At 44.2% G+C, this 14,004-nt stretch overlaps 2 protein-coding genes and 2 long non-coding RNA genes across 8 annotated transcripts; 2 read left to right on the forward strand and 2 right to left on the reverse strand.

Annotated features, from left to right (window-relative positions):
* Window positions 1–310: 310 nt before the first annotated feature.
* Window positions 311–1,469, forward strand: LOC106904004 (trace amine-associated receptor 13c-like). Of its 5 annotated transcripts, none has more exons than XM_088003908.1 (2): window positions 311–576; window positions 656–1,469. In XM_088003908.1, the coding sequence occupies exons 1-2, from the start codon at window positions 368–370 to the stop codon at window positions 1,467–1,469; spliced, it is 1,023 nt and encodes a 340-aa protein (XP_087860034.1). In that variant the 5' UTR covers window positions 311–367. The 5 variants fall into 5 exon arrangements, with proteins under 5 accessions (XP_087860034.1, XP_014823551.2, XP_087860035.1 ...); XM_014968065.2 differs by having other exon boundaries at window positions 311–540; XM_088003909.1 differs by having other exon boundaries at window positions 311–474.
* Window positions 1,470–4,477: 3,008 nt separating this feature from the next.
* LOC106904003 (trace amine-associated receptor 13c-like) lies at window positions 4,478–6,183 on the forward strand. The gene is made up of 2 exons (XM_088003912.1): window positions 4,478–4,649; window positions 4,853–6,183. Exons 1-2 carry the CDS (start codon window positions 4,543–4,545, stop codon window positions 5,655–5,657), a joined length of 912 nt encoding a protein of 303 aa, XP_087860038.1. The 5' UTR covers window positions 4,478–4,542; the 3' UTR covers window positions 5,658–6,183.
* A 1,300-nt stretch (window positions 6,184–7,483) lies between these two features.
* Window positions 7,484–8,988, reverse strand: LOC148160520 (uncharacterized). The gene is made up of 2 exons (XR_015762380.1): window positions 8,019–8,988; window positions 7,484–7,937 (listed from the first exon to the last, which is right to left on the reverse strand). It is a non-coding gene; the product is annotated as an uncharacterized LOC148160520 (long non-coding RNA).
* Window positions 8,989–12,637: 3,649 nt separating this feature from the next.
* On the reverse strand, window positions 12,638–13,363 carry LOC106912652 (uncharacterized). The gene is made up of 2 exons (XR_001416982.2): window positions 13,174–13,363; window positions 12,638–13,092 (listed from the first exon to the last, which is right to left on the reverse strand). It is a non-coding gene; the product is annotated as an uncharacterized LOC106912652 (long non-coding RNA).
* Window positions 13,364–14,004: the final 641 nt, after the last annotated feature.

Genomic DNA, 14,004 nt, shown 5'->3' on the forward strand with positions numbered 1-14,004 from the left:
GACTGGTTCCAGAACCAGAGCCATGCGTCGAGATGAGGCCAACTATTTTTAGCCAGAACCTCTCAGCCTCACACACCAGCTCTGGTTCCTTCCCCACCAGAGAGGTGATGTTCCACGTCCCGAGATCCAGCTTAAAAAAAACTCCATCTGCTGCTTGCTGTTGTTCTGTTTCAAACAAATTCAAATAAAATGCAATGACATTTGTGCTTTAACTGTGAAAACATGTGAACATGTTTGCAATGCTGTGAGCAAAGAAGGAGGGAGGAGTGACAATAGATTCCCTCCTGAGACTAACGCACAACGTGGACTTCATGAACAGATATCAGCAGATAACAGGGACTGTGGCGAACACTTGATCTCTCTGAGGATGGAGATCCCAGACAGAACTGATCTCTGTTTCCCACATCTCCTCAACAGCTCCTGCAGGAAGCCCACACTCCACTGGGCTGAAGCCGTTCTGCTGAACCCTGTAATGTCCTTCATCTCACTGATCACTGTAGTGCTCAACCTCCTCATCATCATCTCTGTCTCACACTTCAGGCAAACATCAACTTCTCAGCTGAACCTACAGTTTAAGTTTTAAGAATGCTAAGCCATATTTATATGATTATTTATATGATAATTGATGCATAATTACTATTCTGTCTCCCTCCAGGCAGCTCCACACTCCTACAAACATCCTCCTCCTCTCTCTGGGTGTTTCAGACTTTTTTGTTGGTCTCCTGCTGATGCCTTTTGAAATCTATAAATTTACATTCTGCTGGTTTCTTGGAGATGTCATGTGTGTTTTGTTTGGTTATTTGATTAGTACAATCATCTGTGCTTCAATCTGGAACATAGCTTTGATATCAGTCGACCGATATGTAGCCATTTGTTACCCTCTGCATTATCCCACCAGAATCTCGTTGGTGAGAGTCAGATACTGTGTTTGTCTGTGTTGGTTCTCTGCTTCTTCCTGCAGCTTTTTCTATTCAAAGGATGAACTGATTCAGCCTGGCAGGTATAAGTCCTGCACTGGGGAATGTAAATTTATCATAAGCTACATTGTAGGAACATTTGACCTGATTATTAATTTCATACTTCCAGTAACGACCATCATAGTTCTGTATATGAGAGTATTTGTGGTGGCTGTGTCTCAGGCTCGTGCCATGCGCTCTCACATTACAGTCGTCACGTTTCGTTCAGTGACATCAGGAACAAAGAAATCAGAGTTAAAAGCAGCCAGGACTCTTGGGGTTCTAGTTGTTGTATATCTAATGTGTTACTGTCCATATTACTGTTACTCTTTAGTTGATATTAATCTAACCAGTACCTGGTATGCAGCGTTCTTTTTCTACCTCTTCTATGTTAACTCTTGTCTGAACCCTCTGATCTACGCCCTGTTCTACCCCTGGTTCAGAAAAGCTGTTAAAATCATTGTTACTCTACAGATACTGCAGCCTGGCTCACGTGAGGCCAAGCTGCTGTGAACACACTGCTGACTGACTGACATCTGAACAAGATTCATTATTGAATGTTTATTATTAGTCGTCTGCAGATTTAAATGAAATGCTTTGTGTTTATAAATGAATAAACAACATGTATATGTTGCTTAGGGTTGAGAACAAAAAGAAATTAACTACCATGTTTCCCCGAAAGTAAGACAGTGTCTTACTTTCTTTTTATCCCCAAAAGCCCCACTATGTCTTACTTTCGGGGTATGTCTTATATTGGAAAAAAATTGTCGATTTTTTTGTTTTAACGATAAAATTAACATTTATTAACAACCTGAACAGTATTGTATTCACCACAAAACAGTTTTATAAAAGGAAGTGCCAAGAATGTCTTGTTACAACATTGCATAACATGTAAAACAATGAAAAATGGTAAGAACGAACAGTGGAATACTGGAAGATAAAACAGCGGCGCTCATTTGGATCAGACAGAGGTGGCAGAGGCGGCGACGTATGGAGAGGGGGACGGTGCGGACATGGGCAGGAGGCGGCGCGAAGCTAGATGAGAGGCTTATATTAGCCGACCCCCCTGATACCCCCGATACGTCTTACTATCGGGGAAACACGGTATGTACGAAATACTTGATCTTTGATTTTTCTTCTCCTTTAAGATTATTTCAAGTATAGGAACAAAGACCTTTTTAAACTGTACACATCGCTACCATACATCTGATTGTACATTTATCATTTTGTATCTGCATTCTGACTTTGAGATAGATATTAACTTTTAAAGTCATCTTAACCTACAGCATTTAACTGATATACATTAAAACATATCAAGGTTTTTCTAAAATGCAAATGGATGAGAAGCTTCAATATATTTGTGGTTCTTTTGTCAAATTGGCAGTATTTTACTGTCAGATTTTAATCAGATTCATGTATTTTTGTTAAATTAATTCACAATGTCTATGAAAATCTACAGGCAACTTGCAGTCTTGGACATTATTTTAAAGTTGTGAGCATTAGGCAGAAGAAATGTGTCCACTGATAGTTGTTAATATTGTATTTTGGAGAAACCTTTATTAACAGTTTATTTTCAAGTTACACATAAGTCACTAAAACCTTAGCATAATGAGAAAGCAATGTCTTTAGCCAAACTGATTTAAAACGACTGTGTGCTTTAAAAATATGGACAGACTGTCTTTCATTGAGCCAAATGTCTTTTAAAAGGTGTGCTGGGTATAAATGAGAAGAAAAGCCTTACAAGTAAAAATGTAAAGCTATCAGCAGCTTTGAGCTGCCCTCGTAGCTCAGCGCCTTTTCGGCCTTGCTGCAACCACATGAGCTCTGGCATTGCCAGCCTTTTGCAGTGGTTTGGTCTCCCACCGTTCCTGCACCCATCCACTAGGGGGCGCAGTAAGTAAAGCTTTCAAACAGCTTCAGTCCAGATCAGGATGAGTTCAGCGCCAAGACAACTTTACCAAAATCTGACTTTCCGTGTTGGGGTGTCGAAGGATTGGCGTGGACTTCCTGTACGCTTTTGAAGATATTTAGTTGTCAAGGGTTAGTGGGTAAGGTTTTACATTTTTATCATGCACACGGAAAAGCTGGAAGAGCCACAATAATTCTCACTTTTGTGTTTGAGTGGCCGTGGCTTAAGAGATATCATGAAACTACCACACCAATGTGTGTAGCTGTGCTGGTGCTGATCAATTTATGTATCGGGGAGTTTTAGCTGTTGGAGTCAAGATCCAACATAAGCATATTGGGCTCTTTAGAGATTAACAAAGGTAATTTATATGCAGTTTGGTGCAAACTGGATTATGCATGTGTGATTTAGAGCCAACCGTATTCAAACAGCGAGGGGTTGGAATTTGCCATTTCGCCACACCCTCTTGCTAAAGACATTAGAGCCTCATGAGGGAAGGATTTTGCGTCATGCTGGCCTAGGTCACTAGACACATGTTTAAATCTGTATGAATCAAAGAGTCAAAGGAAGACAACCAGCAGCAAAACAAGGGATTTCCTGTTGGAAGGGACTGGGGCTTCATTGACATCATTAGTTGACCAATAAGCATTGTCGTGGACTGCATATGGATCAATCACAGAAGGTTTGGTGTTATTGTGACCTATAGTGCATCAGATATAACATTTTTGGTTTTGCGGCAAGATGTCATGCCACGCCCCTTCAGCATGCACAAAACCTCACAACTTTTTTTAACTTTAGATTGATGGAAATTCCTACGAGGAGTTTGATCAAATGCGGAGACTGTGAATGACAAAAACTGATTGAAAATCCGACCTTCAATCCCAAATGGCTGCTGACTTTTTGTTTGGGTTAAATCATTGGTGAAGGAGTAATGCAAGTGTAAGAAATCTCATGCCTCTAATAAGCGAGGATATTTTGAAAGTTTCAAGGGGTGGGGGCGCTCTTGAGCAGTTTGTGGTATGACTTCTGGGAAACATGTACAACTGATGTATGTGTAACATTTGGTGACTTTTAGAATATGTTTAGGCCTTCAAATAGCCAAATTACTTTTGCTCAAATTAACACCTTTCCTGCACACCTCCACTAGGACGGACAAAATGTTGACTTTGATCCAAAATGGCCAACGTCCTCTTGGATTTGGACAATGAATCCAATAGACTTTTTTGTACATTTTGATAACTTATATACTGTACATAAATTGTCAGGATGTCTGAATTTTATGAATGTCAAAGGATGGCTTGGGGCTGATTTATTTTTTATTTTTTAAGAATTCTAGGTGGCGTTGTGGAGGAATTAGACCACGCTGACCAAATATTGGACTGGAATCCCGTAGGGAGATGGATGAGGACGGATCATTGTGAGTTTGGTACAGCTTGGCTTAAATCTGTGGAACTTGGAGACAAACGTATGTCAATGTTGTTGTGTCTCAAACAAATTAAAATAAAATACAATGACGTTTGCGGTTTAACCACAACATGTGAACATGTTTGTGATGCTCTGAGCAAGGAAGGAGGGAGGAGTGACAATAGATTCCCTCCTGAGACTAACGCACAACGTGGACTTCATGAACAGATATCAGCAGATAACAGGGACTGTGGCGAACACTTGATCTCTCTGAGGATGGAGATCCCAGACAGAACTGATCTCTGTTTCCCACATCTCCTCAACAGCTCCTGCAGGAAGCCCACACTCCACTGGGCTGAAGCCGTTCTGCTGAACTCTGTAATGTCCTTCATCTCACTGATCACCGTAGTGCTCAACCTCCTCATCATCATCTCAGTCTCACACTTCAGGCACATATTAACTTCCTAGCATAAACCTATATTTCAATGTTTTAGAAATGTGATGTTTCCAGGACCTCTGTTATCCTTTCTGACAGATTTAATGACGTAGTAAACGGGTTGTTGATGTTTTCTGTGTTTTCTTCCAGGCAGCTTCACACACCCACTAACATCCTCCTCCTCTCTCTGGCTGTGTCAGACTTTCTTGTTGGTCTCCTGTTGATGCCTTTAGAAATCTACAGAAACACAGCCTGCTGGTTTCTCGGTGACGTCGTCTGTGTTTTGTACTGCTACCTAATTGTTCACGTAGTCTCTGCTTCCACTGGGAACATTGTTCTCATATCAGTTGATCGCTACGTTGCCATTTGCGACCCTCTGCATTACCCCACCAGAATCTCCACGGCAAAAGCCAAATGCTGCGTGTGTGTGTGCTGGCTGTGGAATGCCCTCTTTGGCGTGTTCTATGTGAAGGACGACATGATCCAACCGGGAAGAAGCAACTCCTGCACTGGAGAATGTGCGCTTCTCATTAACTGTGCCGTGGGAACTCTTGATGTCGTTTTGAACTTCATCTTTCCAGTAACCGTCATCGTCGTCCTGTACGTGAGAGTGTTCGCGGTGGCCGTGTCTCAGGCTCGTGCCGTGCGCTCTCACGTCGCAGCCGCCTCGATCCAGAAGTCTGTATTCTTAACAAAATCTGACTTGAAAGCGGCCAGGACTCTTGGTGTTCTCATTGTTGTATATCTCGTCTGTTTCTGCCCGTATTGCTGTTACTCGCTCGTCGAGGTGAATTTTACCAGCAAATACGCAACGTTTGTCATCTTTCTGTTCTACTTTAACTCCTGTCTGAACCCTGTGATCTATGCCCTGTTTTACCCCTGGTTCCGTAACGCCATCAGACACATCGTTACGCTACAGATACTGCAGCCTGGCTCCTGTCAAGGCGTCCTGTAATACAGTTTGAGATTTCTACAATCCCCGGGTTAAAAGAATGGAAGTACTCCTGCTTTTTTATTTCATGCAACACATATTTAAGTTTTTTTTTTATTTTGGAGTAATCTTAACAATTTAACATATCATAGCAATGTAATTTAGTTTCTTTTTCAAATATGTCTGTCTAATTTTAGTATGTCAGTACTCTGTTGAACATTTAGAATAAAAAATATTACTCTAGATAAATTCCAGATTTCTTTGCCTGATATAATAAAGTCTGAATATTGTGGTGAAAAAACAACAATGCTCTTTATAATACACATCTTTCATATTTTATTTGGAGCAACCTCTAAACATTTGTGTGTTTTCTAGATGAATTTATTGTCACGGCTACAGACTGACTAGGTACAACAAAAACACCCATCCCAATAGGTCTGGAAGTTTTAATCTCATTTGTAATTTTAGTTAGACTCATCATATTTCTGTATTTCAGAGTTTTGTGCTGTGCTTGTGTCATACACTGTCAAAGTAAAGCTGGTTTACTGCAGTAAACTGAACACCTCCCCCCTGCCCAAAAAAAATACTGAAAGCAGCCAAGAATCAGTTTGTTTTATGTTATCTTTACCAGGCCATACTTCTGCTGCTTTCTTATTGAAGCAGTTTTACCAGTACATCACATGGTCATGTCTAAATTCTTTGATTTAGTCCTGGTGAAAGTTAAGTTAAAGAAATTGTGACTTAACAGATACACTAGCCTGCCTCCTGACTGTAATACTGAAACACTGTAGAAAGATGATGAAGTGATGACATTCCTTTCTGTTCATCCACGATAAGGGAAAAAGATCTCTGCTGCAGCCAGCACATGGACCCTGAGGGTTGATGCCTTAGTCCTAATCGCACCACATTAAACCTCCACACTGGGCAACAAACTGGTCATTAGAAACGCCAAGGATGTGACTATTCTGTGCTTCATTAAAGGGAAGAATGAGTCACCATACAAGGACTTGGTGCAAAAAAAAAAAATGAGACAGTATGTAGATAATCTGTGAAAAGATGTCCTACACCTCCTACATGTGGTCCTACTGCCATATGCAGAAATGCATCACTGCCAGTCAAAACCAACCAATCAGAGCCAGGAGGAGGGGTTTAGCGCTGTCACTCATCCCTCATGTACGTGCTGAAACAACTTACATTATATGAAAACCATTTATCCATTGTCATTGGTGGCCATGCTAACTAGCCTTAGCATTGCCAGCTGCCTCAGAAGAAGTGAGCTAGCTATAGCGTAGCAGAGAGAAAGGGTGTGGTTGTGAGCAGAAAAAGAGCCTCCTGCACCTCCAACAAGAAAGCAGTAAGTAGCTCTGGATGCTAAGTCAACAACAAAACAGTCATGCTCAAGCTCCGCTGGGGCTGCTAGCTAACAGGCTGGGGCTGCTAGCTAACAGGCTGGGGGTTGCTAGCTAACAGGCTGGGCCTGCAGATTTGTGAGGTTACATTCCGAAGATTTTTGAAACGCCTCCTTTTGCTGATACCTAAAAATCTTAACCTATTGCCAAAATAGGTTGCCTTTTTTAAGTGCTTAGGCTCTTTTTACAAGCAGTAGAGACCCAAATAGAAGTATAAAAATGTGAATTTTGCATAAAATCAATCAATCAAATTTTATTTGTATAGCACATTTCAGCAGCAAGGCATTTCAAAGTGCTTTACATAATTAAAATAAAAACAGCACATGAGAGAGTTTTAAAAAAAAACATCATTAAAACGCAAACAGTGAGAAAGAGAAATTGTCATGTTGGGTTTTAATCGTCTGACCCACATGCAAGAACACCCACAGTACAAGGGAAATCAGTAAAATAATATTTATTGTAGAGAATGACAGTCAGAGAAAGGGGAAAAACTGGTCCGGAGAGGATTCGATGCTTCTGGTTGGAGCTAAGGGTGAGAGAGTATGGTGAGTTCGATGACTGGAGGAAATGGTAAACTGCTGGAAAAAACTTAACGTTCTTACTTTTAGCTGAGATGATACGGACCGGGGGGGAAGTCTGAAGGATCCTGGGCGGATTACTTGAGGTCGAGTGTAGCTGCTTCGCTTATGGTGGTGGGGCAGCTCTGGAGGGCGGACGAGATCTGGGCGGGTTTCGTTATGGCCGGAGAGAGGAGGGCAGCGAGCGTGGAGATCTGATCACCAAGGTGGGATTCAGGGACTTGGGCATCCGGTGGGTAATAATCCACCGGCGTCACAAGGAGAGGTTCAGCGCTGGATTTCCACTAAGGGGTTCACAGCTTCTGTAGTGAGAGTTCCTATGGAGGCACAAAAAAACAAAGAATCACTAGAAATTCACAAAGTGCGATCACTGGAGAAATTCAGGTGGCCTGTAATACCAAAACTGGCAAAACACTCTGGCACTGGTGTGTAGGCTGCCTCCTCCTCTTATGCTCCTCCAAATGAGATCATGCAGTGCAGGTGATGAATATCAGCTGGTCCACGCCCTCCAGGAATGACTGCCAGGCGCCCCCTGAAGGATGGACAGGGAAACAGCAACCCCAACCACAGACAGGAAACACCCAGGAACCCAACAGTACCCCCCCCTCAATGACCGCCACCAGGCGGTCCACCCGAAGAGGAGGAAGCATTGAAATCAGAGATCAAAGTAGAATCTAAAAGGAAGGACCCAGGCACCCAAGAGCGGTCCTCTGGGCCATAACCCTCCCAGTCAATGAGATACTGCCACCCTCTACCCCGCCGCCGGGAGGCCACAATCCGACGGACCGCATAAGCCGGGTGCCCGTTCACATCAAGGGCGGGAGGAGGGGGCTCGGCAGGAGGGCACAAGGAGCTGGTCTGAACAGGCTTGATCTGAGAGACGTGGAAGGTGGGGTGGACACGAAGAGAAGAGGGTAAACGGAGACGAACGGCAGATGGACTGATGACAGATTCAATGACGTAAGGACCAATGTAACGTGGAGATAGCTTCTTAGACATTGACTTCAATGGAATGTCCTTAGAGGATAGCCAAACTTCTTGTCCAGGTGAGTATTGTGGTGCAGGACGCCGCTTGCGGTCAGCCATACGCCGATTCAAGTCCGCAGTACGAGTAAGTGCGGAAATGGTCTTATTCCAAATTGACTTACAGCGGCGGATGTGGTGCTGAACCGAGGTGACAGCAATTTGGTGTTCATCAGTAGACAGCAACGGTGGTTGATAACCTAGGGACACTTCAAAAGGAGAGAACCCAGTGGATGCAGAAACATGAGAGTTATGTGCGTACTCCACCCAGGGCAGAAACTGAGACCAGATGACAGGATTGGAGGAAGTAACGCATCTGAGAGTGTTCTCGAGTTCTTGATTCATCCTCTCAGACTGACCGTTGGCTTGAGGATGATGATCAGAGGTGAGAGACACCTTAGCTCCAAGAGCCGCGCTAAACTGTTTCCAAACCTGAGAAGTAAATTGCGGGCCTCTGTCAGACAGGATCTCAACAGGGATACCATGGAGTCTGAATACATGTTTTATCAGGAGTTGAGCGGTCTGGAGAGCTGAAGGCAGTTTTCTGAGGGGAATGAGATGGCAACATTTAGAAAAGCGGTCGATAATGGTGAGGATGGTTGTCATGCCCTTGGAGGGGGGCAATCCAGTAACAAAATCTAAGGAAATATGGGACCATGGGCGTCTGGGGATGGCGAGGGGTTGTAACAGACCAGCAGGACGCTGATGTGAAGGTTTGTTTCTGGCACAAATTGGGCAGGCCAGGACATATTCTTTGATGTCCTTATGGAGAGAGGGCCACCAAAAACGACGAGATACAAGAGCAATGGTGCGACTGATCCCAGGATGGGCTGAGAATTTAGAGGTGTGTAGCCAATGGATTACTCGGGCCCTAACGGAGGGAGGAACATACATTCTGTTCGGGGGACCAGTACCTGGATCAGGTTCGGACTGTAGAGCCTGCTGAATAAGGCCTTCAACCTCCCATGTCAAGGTAGCCACGGTACAGCTGGGGGGCAAGATGGTGGCTGGAACCTTTTCGGACTCATCTGGGGAGAACATTCTGGAAAGGGCGTCTGGTTTTATGTTCCTGGAACCTGGACGGAAGGATATGGACAGGTTGAAACGAGAGAAAAACAGGGACCAACGTGATTGGCGTGGGTTGAGGCGTTTAGCGGACTGCAGATAAGACAGGTTTTTATGATCCGTCCAGACCAGCACAGGATGTTGCGAACCCTCCAGCCAGTGCCGCCATTCCTCCAAAGCAAGCTTAATAGCAAGAAGTTCCCGATCACCCACATCATAGTTGCATTCAGCGGGGTTCAACCTACGGGAAAAAAAGGCACAGGGGTGAGTTTTCCGATCGGATTCTGAGAATTGAGATAGGACTGCTCCTACTCCTGAGTCTGATGCGTCCACCTCCACCACAAATTGCTTGTCAGGATTTGGCTGAATGAGAACAGGAGCACTTGAAAATAGGCACTTCAGTTGAGAAAATGCAGCATCTGCCTCCGGGGTCCAAGAAAAGGGTACTTTGGATGAGGTCAGGGCAGTGAGTGGTAGGGCTGTTTGGCTGTAATTGCGAATAAATCTGCGGTAAAAATTAGCAAAACCAAGAAATCTTTGAAGTTGTTTTCGTGTTTCTGGGATAGGCCAATCAACCACCGCCTTAATCTTTTCCTCGGTGGGTCTTATCTGTCCGCCCTCCAGGATGAAACCCAAAAAGGTGACTGAGGATCTGTGAAACTCGCATTTTTCGGCTTTTACAAAAAGTTTATTCTCTAGCAACTGTTGAAGAACTGAACGGACGTGACGCTTGTGGTCAGACAGATCTTTGGAGAAAATCAAAATATCATCCAGATACACAAAGACAAACACGTTCAAAAAGTCACGCAGCACATCATTGACCAGGGCTTGAAAAAAGGCCGGGGCATTAGATAATCCAAATGGCATGACTAGATATTCAAACTGTCCAATGTGTGTCTTGAAAGCCGTTTTCCATTCGTCACCCTGATGAATACGGAGCAAGTGATATGCGTTTCTGAGATCAAGTTTGGTGAACACAGTGGCCCCAACAACCGGTTCGAATGCAGATGAGAGCAAGGGCAAGGGATATTTATTTTTAACTGTTATCTGGTTCAAGCCTCTGTAATCAATACATGGTCTTAATGTGCCATCCTTTTTACCAACAAAAAAGAATCCGGCACCTAAAGGTGATGATGAATGCCTAATGATTCCAGCAGCTAAAGACTCCTTAATATATTTTTCCATGGCCTCCCTTTCAGGACGTGAGATATTGAACAGATGGCTGTTTGGGAGGGGGGCACCAGGAAGGAGGTCTATGGCGCAGTCATATGGACGGTGTGGAGGTAGAGAAAGAGCATGTGACTTACTGAAGACTGGAGATAGGTCATGATACTCACCTGCGAGTAGGTACAAATCGACAGGGTCTGCATCCTGCTGCTTCGCTGGGGAAGGACCTGAAGGAACTGCGGACTGGAGACAAGTAAAGTGACAGGAAACTGACCAGGATTCAACATGCTTTTTTGACCAGTTAACGTGTGGATTGTGGAGCTGCAACCAAGAGAATCCCAAAACAATGGGAGAGTTAGCAGCAGGAAAGACAAAAAACGAAATGACTTCACAATGGTTCCCAGATAATATCATTTTAACTGGTTTGGTCTTGTGTGTGATCTGGGACAAGGCTCGACCATTCAGAGCGGAGACCCTTAATGGGGTTGAGAGCGGAATAGTCTCAATTTCCATCTGCTGAACAAACTGGGAGTCAATTAGGCTTTGTTCACAACCCGAATCTATCATGGCTGATATCGAAATTGACTGATCTTTGTTGAATAGAATGGCTGGGAGGAGAAGACGAGGGGTTTCATTCTTTCTGAGATGGTCCGCCAGTATGCCAGCACCTACTGACGGACCTGAGCATTTAAACGCAGCCCACAGTTTGAGATGAAAAGCCCTGATTCACCACAATAAAGACAGAGTCTTGACTTAAGCCTCCGTTGCCTCTCTTCTGGCGTTAATCGGGCATGCCCGACCTGCATGGGTTCGGGTTCCGGTAAGTTATTCTGCGGAGTTGGAGTAGGAGGGGCGTTTGAGAGGCGAACAGAAGAAAAAGTTCTTATCGGAGGATCCCTTCTCCGCCTCTCCCTTTCCCTGGAACGAATTCTATTATCTAAACGGATGGTAAGATTTATGAATTCATCCAGGGTAGCTGGCTCATCTAATGTAGCCAGTTCATCCTTTATTTGTTCGCTTAGGGCGTGGAAGTACGCACTTTTGAGTGCAGATGGGTTCCAACCCGAAGCTGCTGCTTTAATTCTGAAATCGACCGCGAATTCAGAAACTGTACGTTGACCTTGTTTTAAGATCCATAAATCCCGCGAATCGGAAGTCTTATTTGCATCTTGCGAAAAAATCATCTTGAATTCCTTTATAAATTCATCGAATGTGCAGCCATAGGTTAGTGACGATGAAAATCTAGATTCTGCCCAACTGAGGGCCTGACCAGAGAGCTGGGAAATAATAAAGGATATCTTTGCATTATCATGGGGAAAACTTTCGGGTGAATAATTGAAAAGGATTGAGCATTGTAACAAAAACCCCCTGCATTTACTTCTTTCACCAGAAAACCTCTCAGGGTTTAGTGGGCGTAGTTGAGAAAACATGGGCTGGACCGTACTCACGGAACCGGTGGAAGCAGGTGGTGCCGAGGGTGGAACAGAAACTGGAGCTGGAGTCGTGGACGCCGCTGATGCGGAAGCCGGGGAGGTAGGCTGGCGAAGAAATGTGATTAGTTCCTCTAATCGGCTGTTGGTTTCAGCTTGGCGGTTAGCTAACTCTTGTAAAGCAGAGTCATGCATTTGGATTTGAGTGTTTTGTTCTTGAATGGTTCTCCGAAGGGCTTCTGCTGAGTCAGATTGTTGGCCAGAGTGTTCTGTCATGTTGGGTTTTAATCGTCTGACCCACATGCAAGAACACCCACAGTACAAGGGAAATCAGTAAAATAATATTTATTGTAGAGAATGACAGTCAGAGAAAGGGGAAAAACTGGTCCGGAGAGGATTCGATGCTTCTGGTTGGAGCTAAGGGTGAGAGAGTATGGTGAGTTCGATGACTGGAGGAAATGGTAAACTGCTGGAAAAAACTTAACGTTCTTACTTTTAGCTGAGATGATACGGACCGGGGGGGGAAGTCTGAAGGATCCTGGGCGGATTACTTGAGGTCGAGTGTAGCTGCTTCGCTTATGGTGGTGGGGCAGCTCTGGAGGGCGGACGAGATCTGGGCGGGTTTCGTTATGGCCGGAGAGAGGAGGGCAGCGAGCGTGGAGATCTGATCACCAAGGTGGGATTCAGGGACTTGGGCATCCGGTGGGTAATAATCCACCGGCGTCACAAGGAGAGGTTCAGCGCTGGATTTCCACTAAGGGGTTCACAGCTTCTGTAGTGAGAGTTCCTATGGAGGCACAAAAAAACAAAGAATCACTAGAAATTCACAAAGTGCGATCACTGGAGAAATTCAGGTGGCCTGTAATACCAAAACTGGCAAAACACTCTGGCACTGGTGTGTAGGCTGCCTCCTCCTCTTATGCTCCTCCAAATGAGATCATGCAGTGCAGGTGATGAATATCAGCTGGTCCACGCCCTCCAGGAATGACTGCCAGGCGCCCCCTGAAGGATGGACAGGGAAACAGCAACCCCAACCACAGACAGGAAACACCCAGGAACCCAACAGAAATAAAAAGCTGTCTCCAACCCTTTTGACTTTAGTCAAATGCCATTTGACAAGGATTTTTAAACAGGCCTCTAAAAAGGCCTGTTTAAAAATCTCATGTAAATGTAGGAGTTGTGACGTTTGTCAAATCACATTTAATCATGAATGGATCTCTCACTATCTGCATTTCCAGTCACCATAGAATTGGTCAAATTGAAATTGCGAAAATGAATTTGCTTAATGGAAACATGCTAAATTCGTCATGTTTTCTATTAAAGTTTGTGTCCTATGAGGGGGTTTTCAGCCATATTGGGAAAAAATGTATTTCTTAAAACTGTAATGGAAACACTTTTTTCACATCACACCAGTAGTGCGACACCAGCCGGATGTTACTACTGGTGAAAACCACAAAGAAGACAACAAGAAGGAGTAGGTGGATGATAGTTTGTTTTTGTTTCAGATAATGTGCAGCTGGCTCCACCAAAGCTTTCACAGCATCACGGTATATAAAACGTTGTGAGTCATTCTCACGTGTTGAATTCATACATCTGTCATGAAATGTGGTTTGAGATGGTGAGGATTCAGGTGCGGTCTGACCCAGGTTACAGTGAAAATGATGGTTTTAATGACGAGTAAGAGTACAAAGTCCAGGCA

The sequence above is a fragment of the Poecilia mexicana genome, unplaced genomic scaffold, assembly GCF_051168715.1.
Source record: "Poecilia mexicana isolate PSO_F unplaced genomic scaffold, ASM5116871v1 scaffold_2, whole genome shotgun sequence".
NCBI lineage: Eukaryota > Metazoa > Chordata > Actinopteri > Cyprinodontiformes > Poeciliidae > Poecilia > Poecilia mexicana.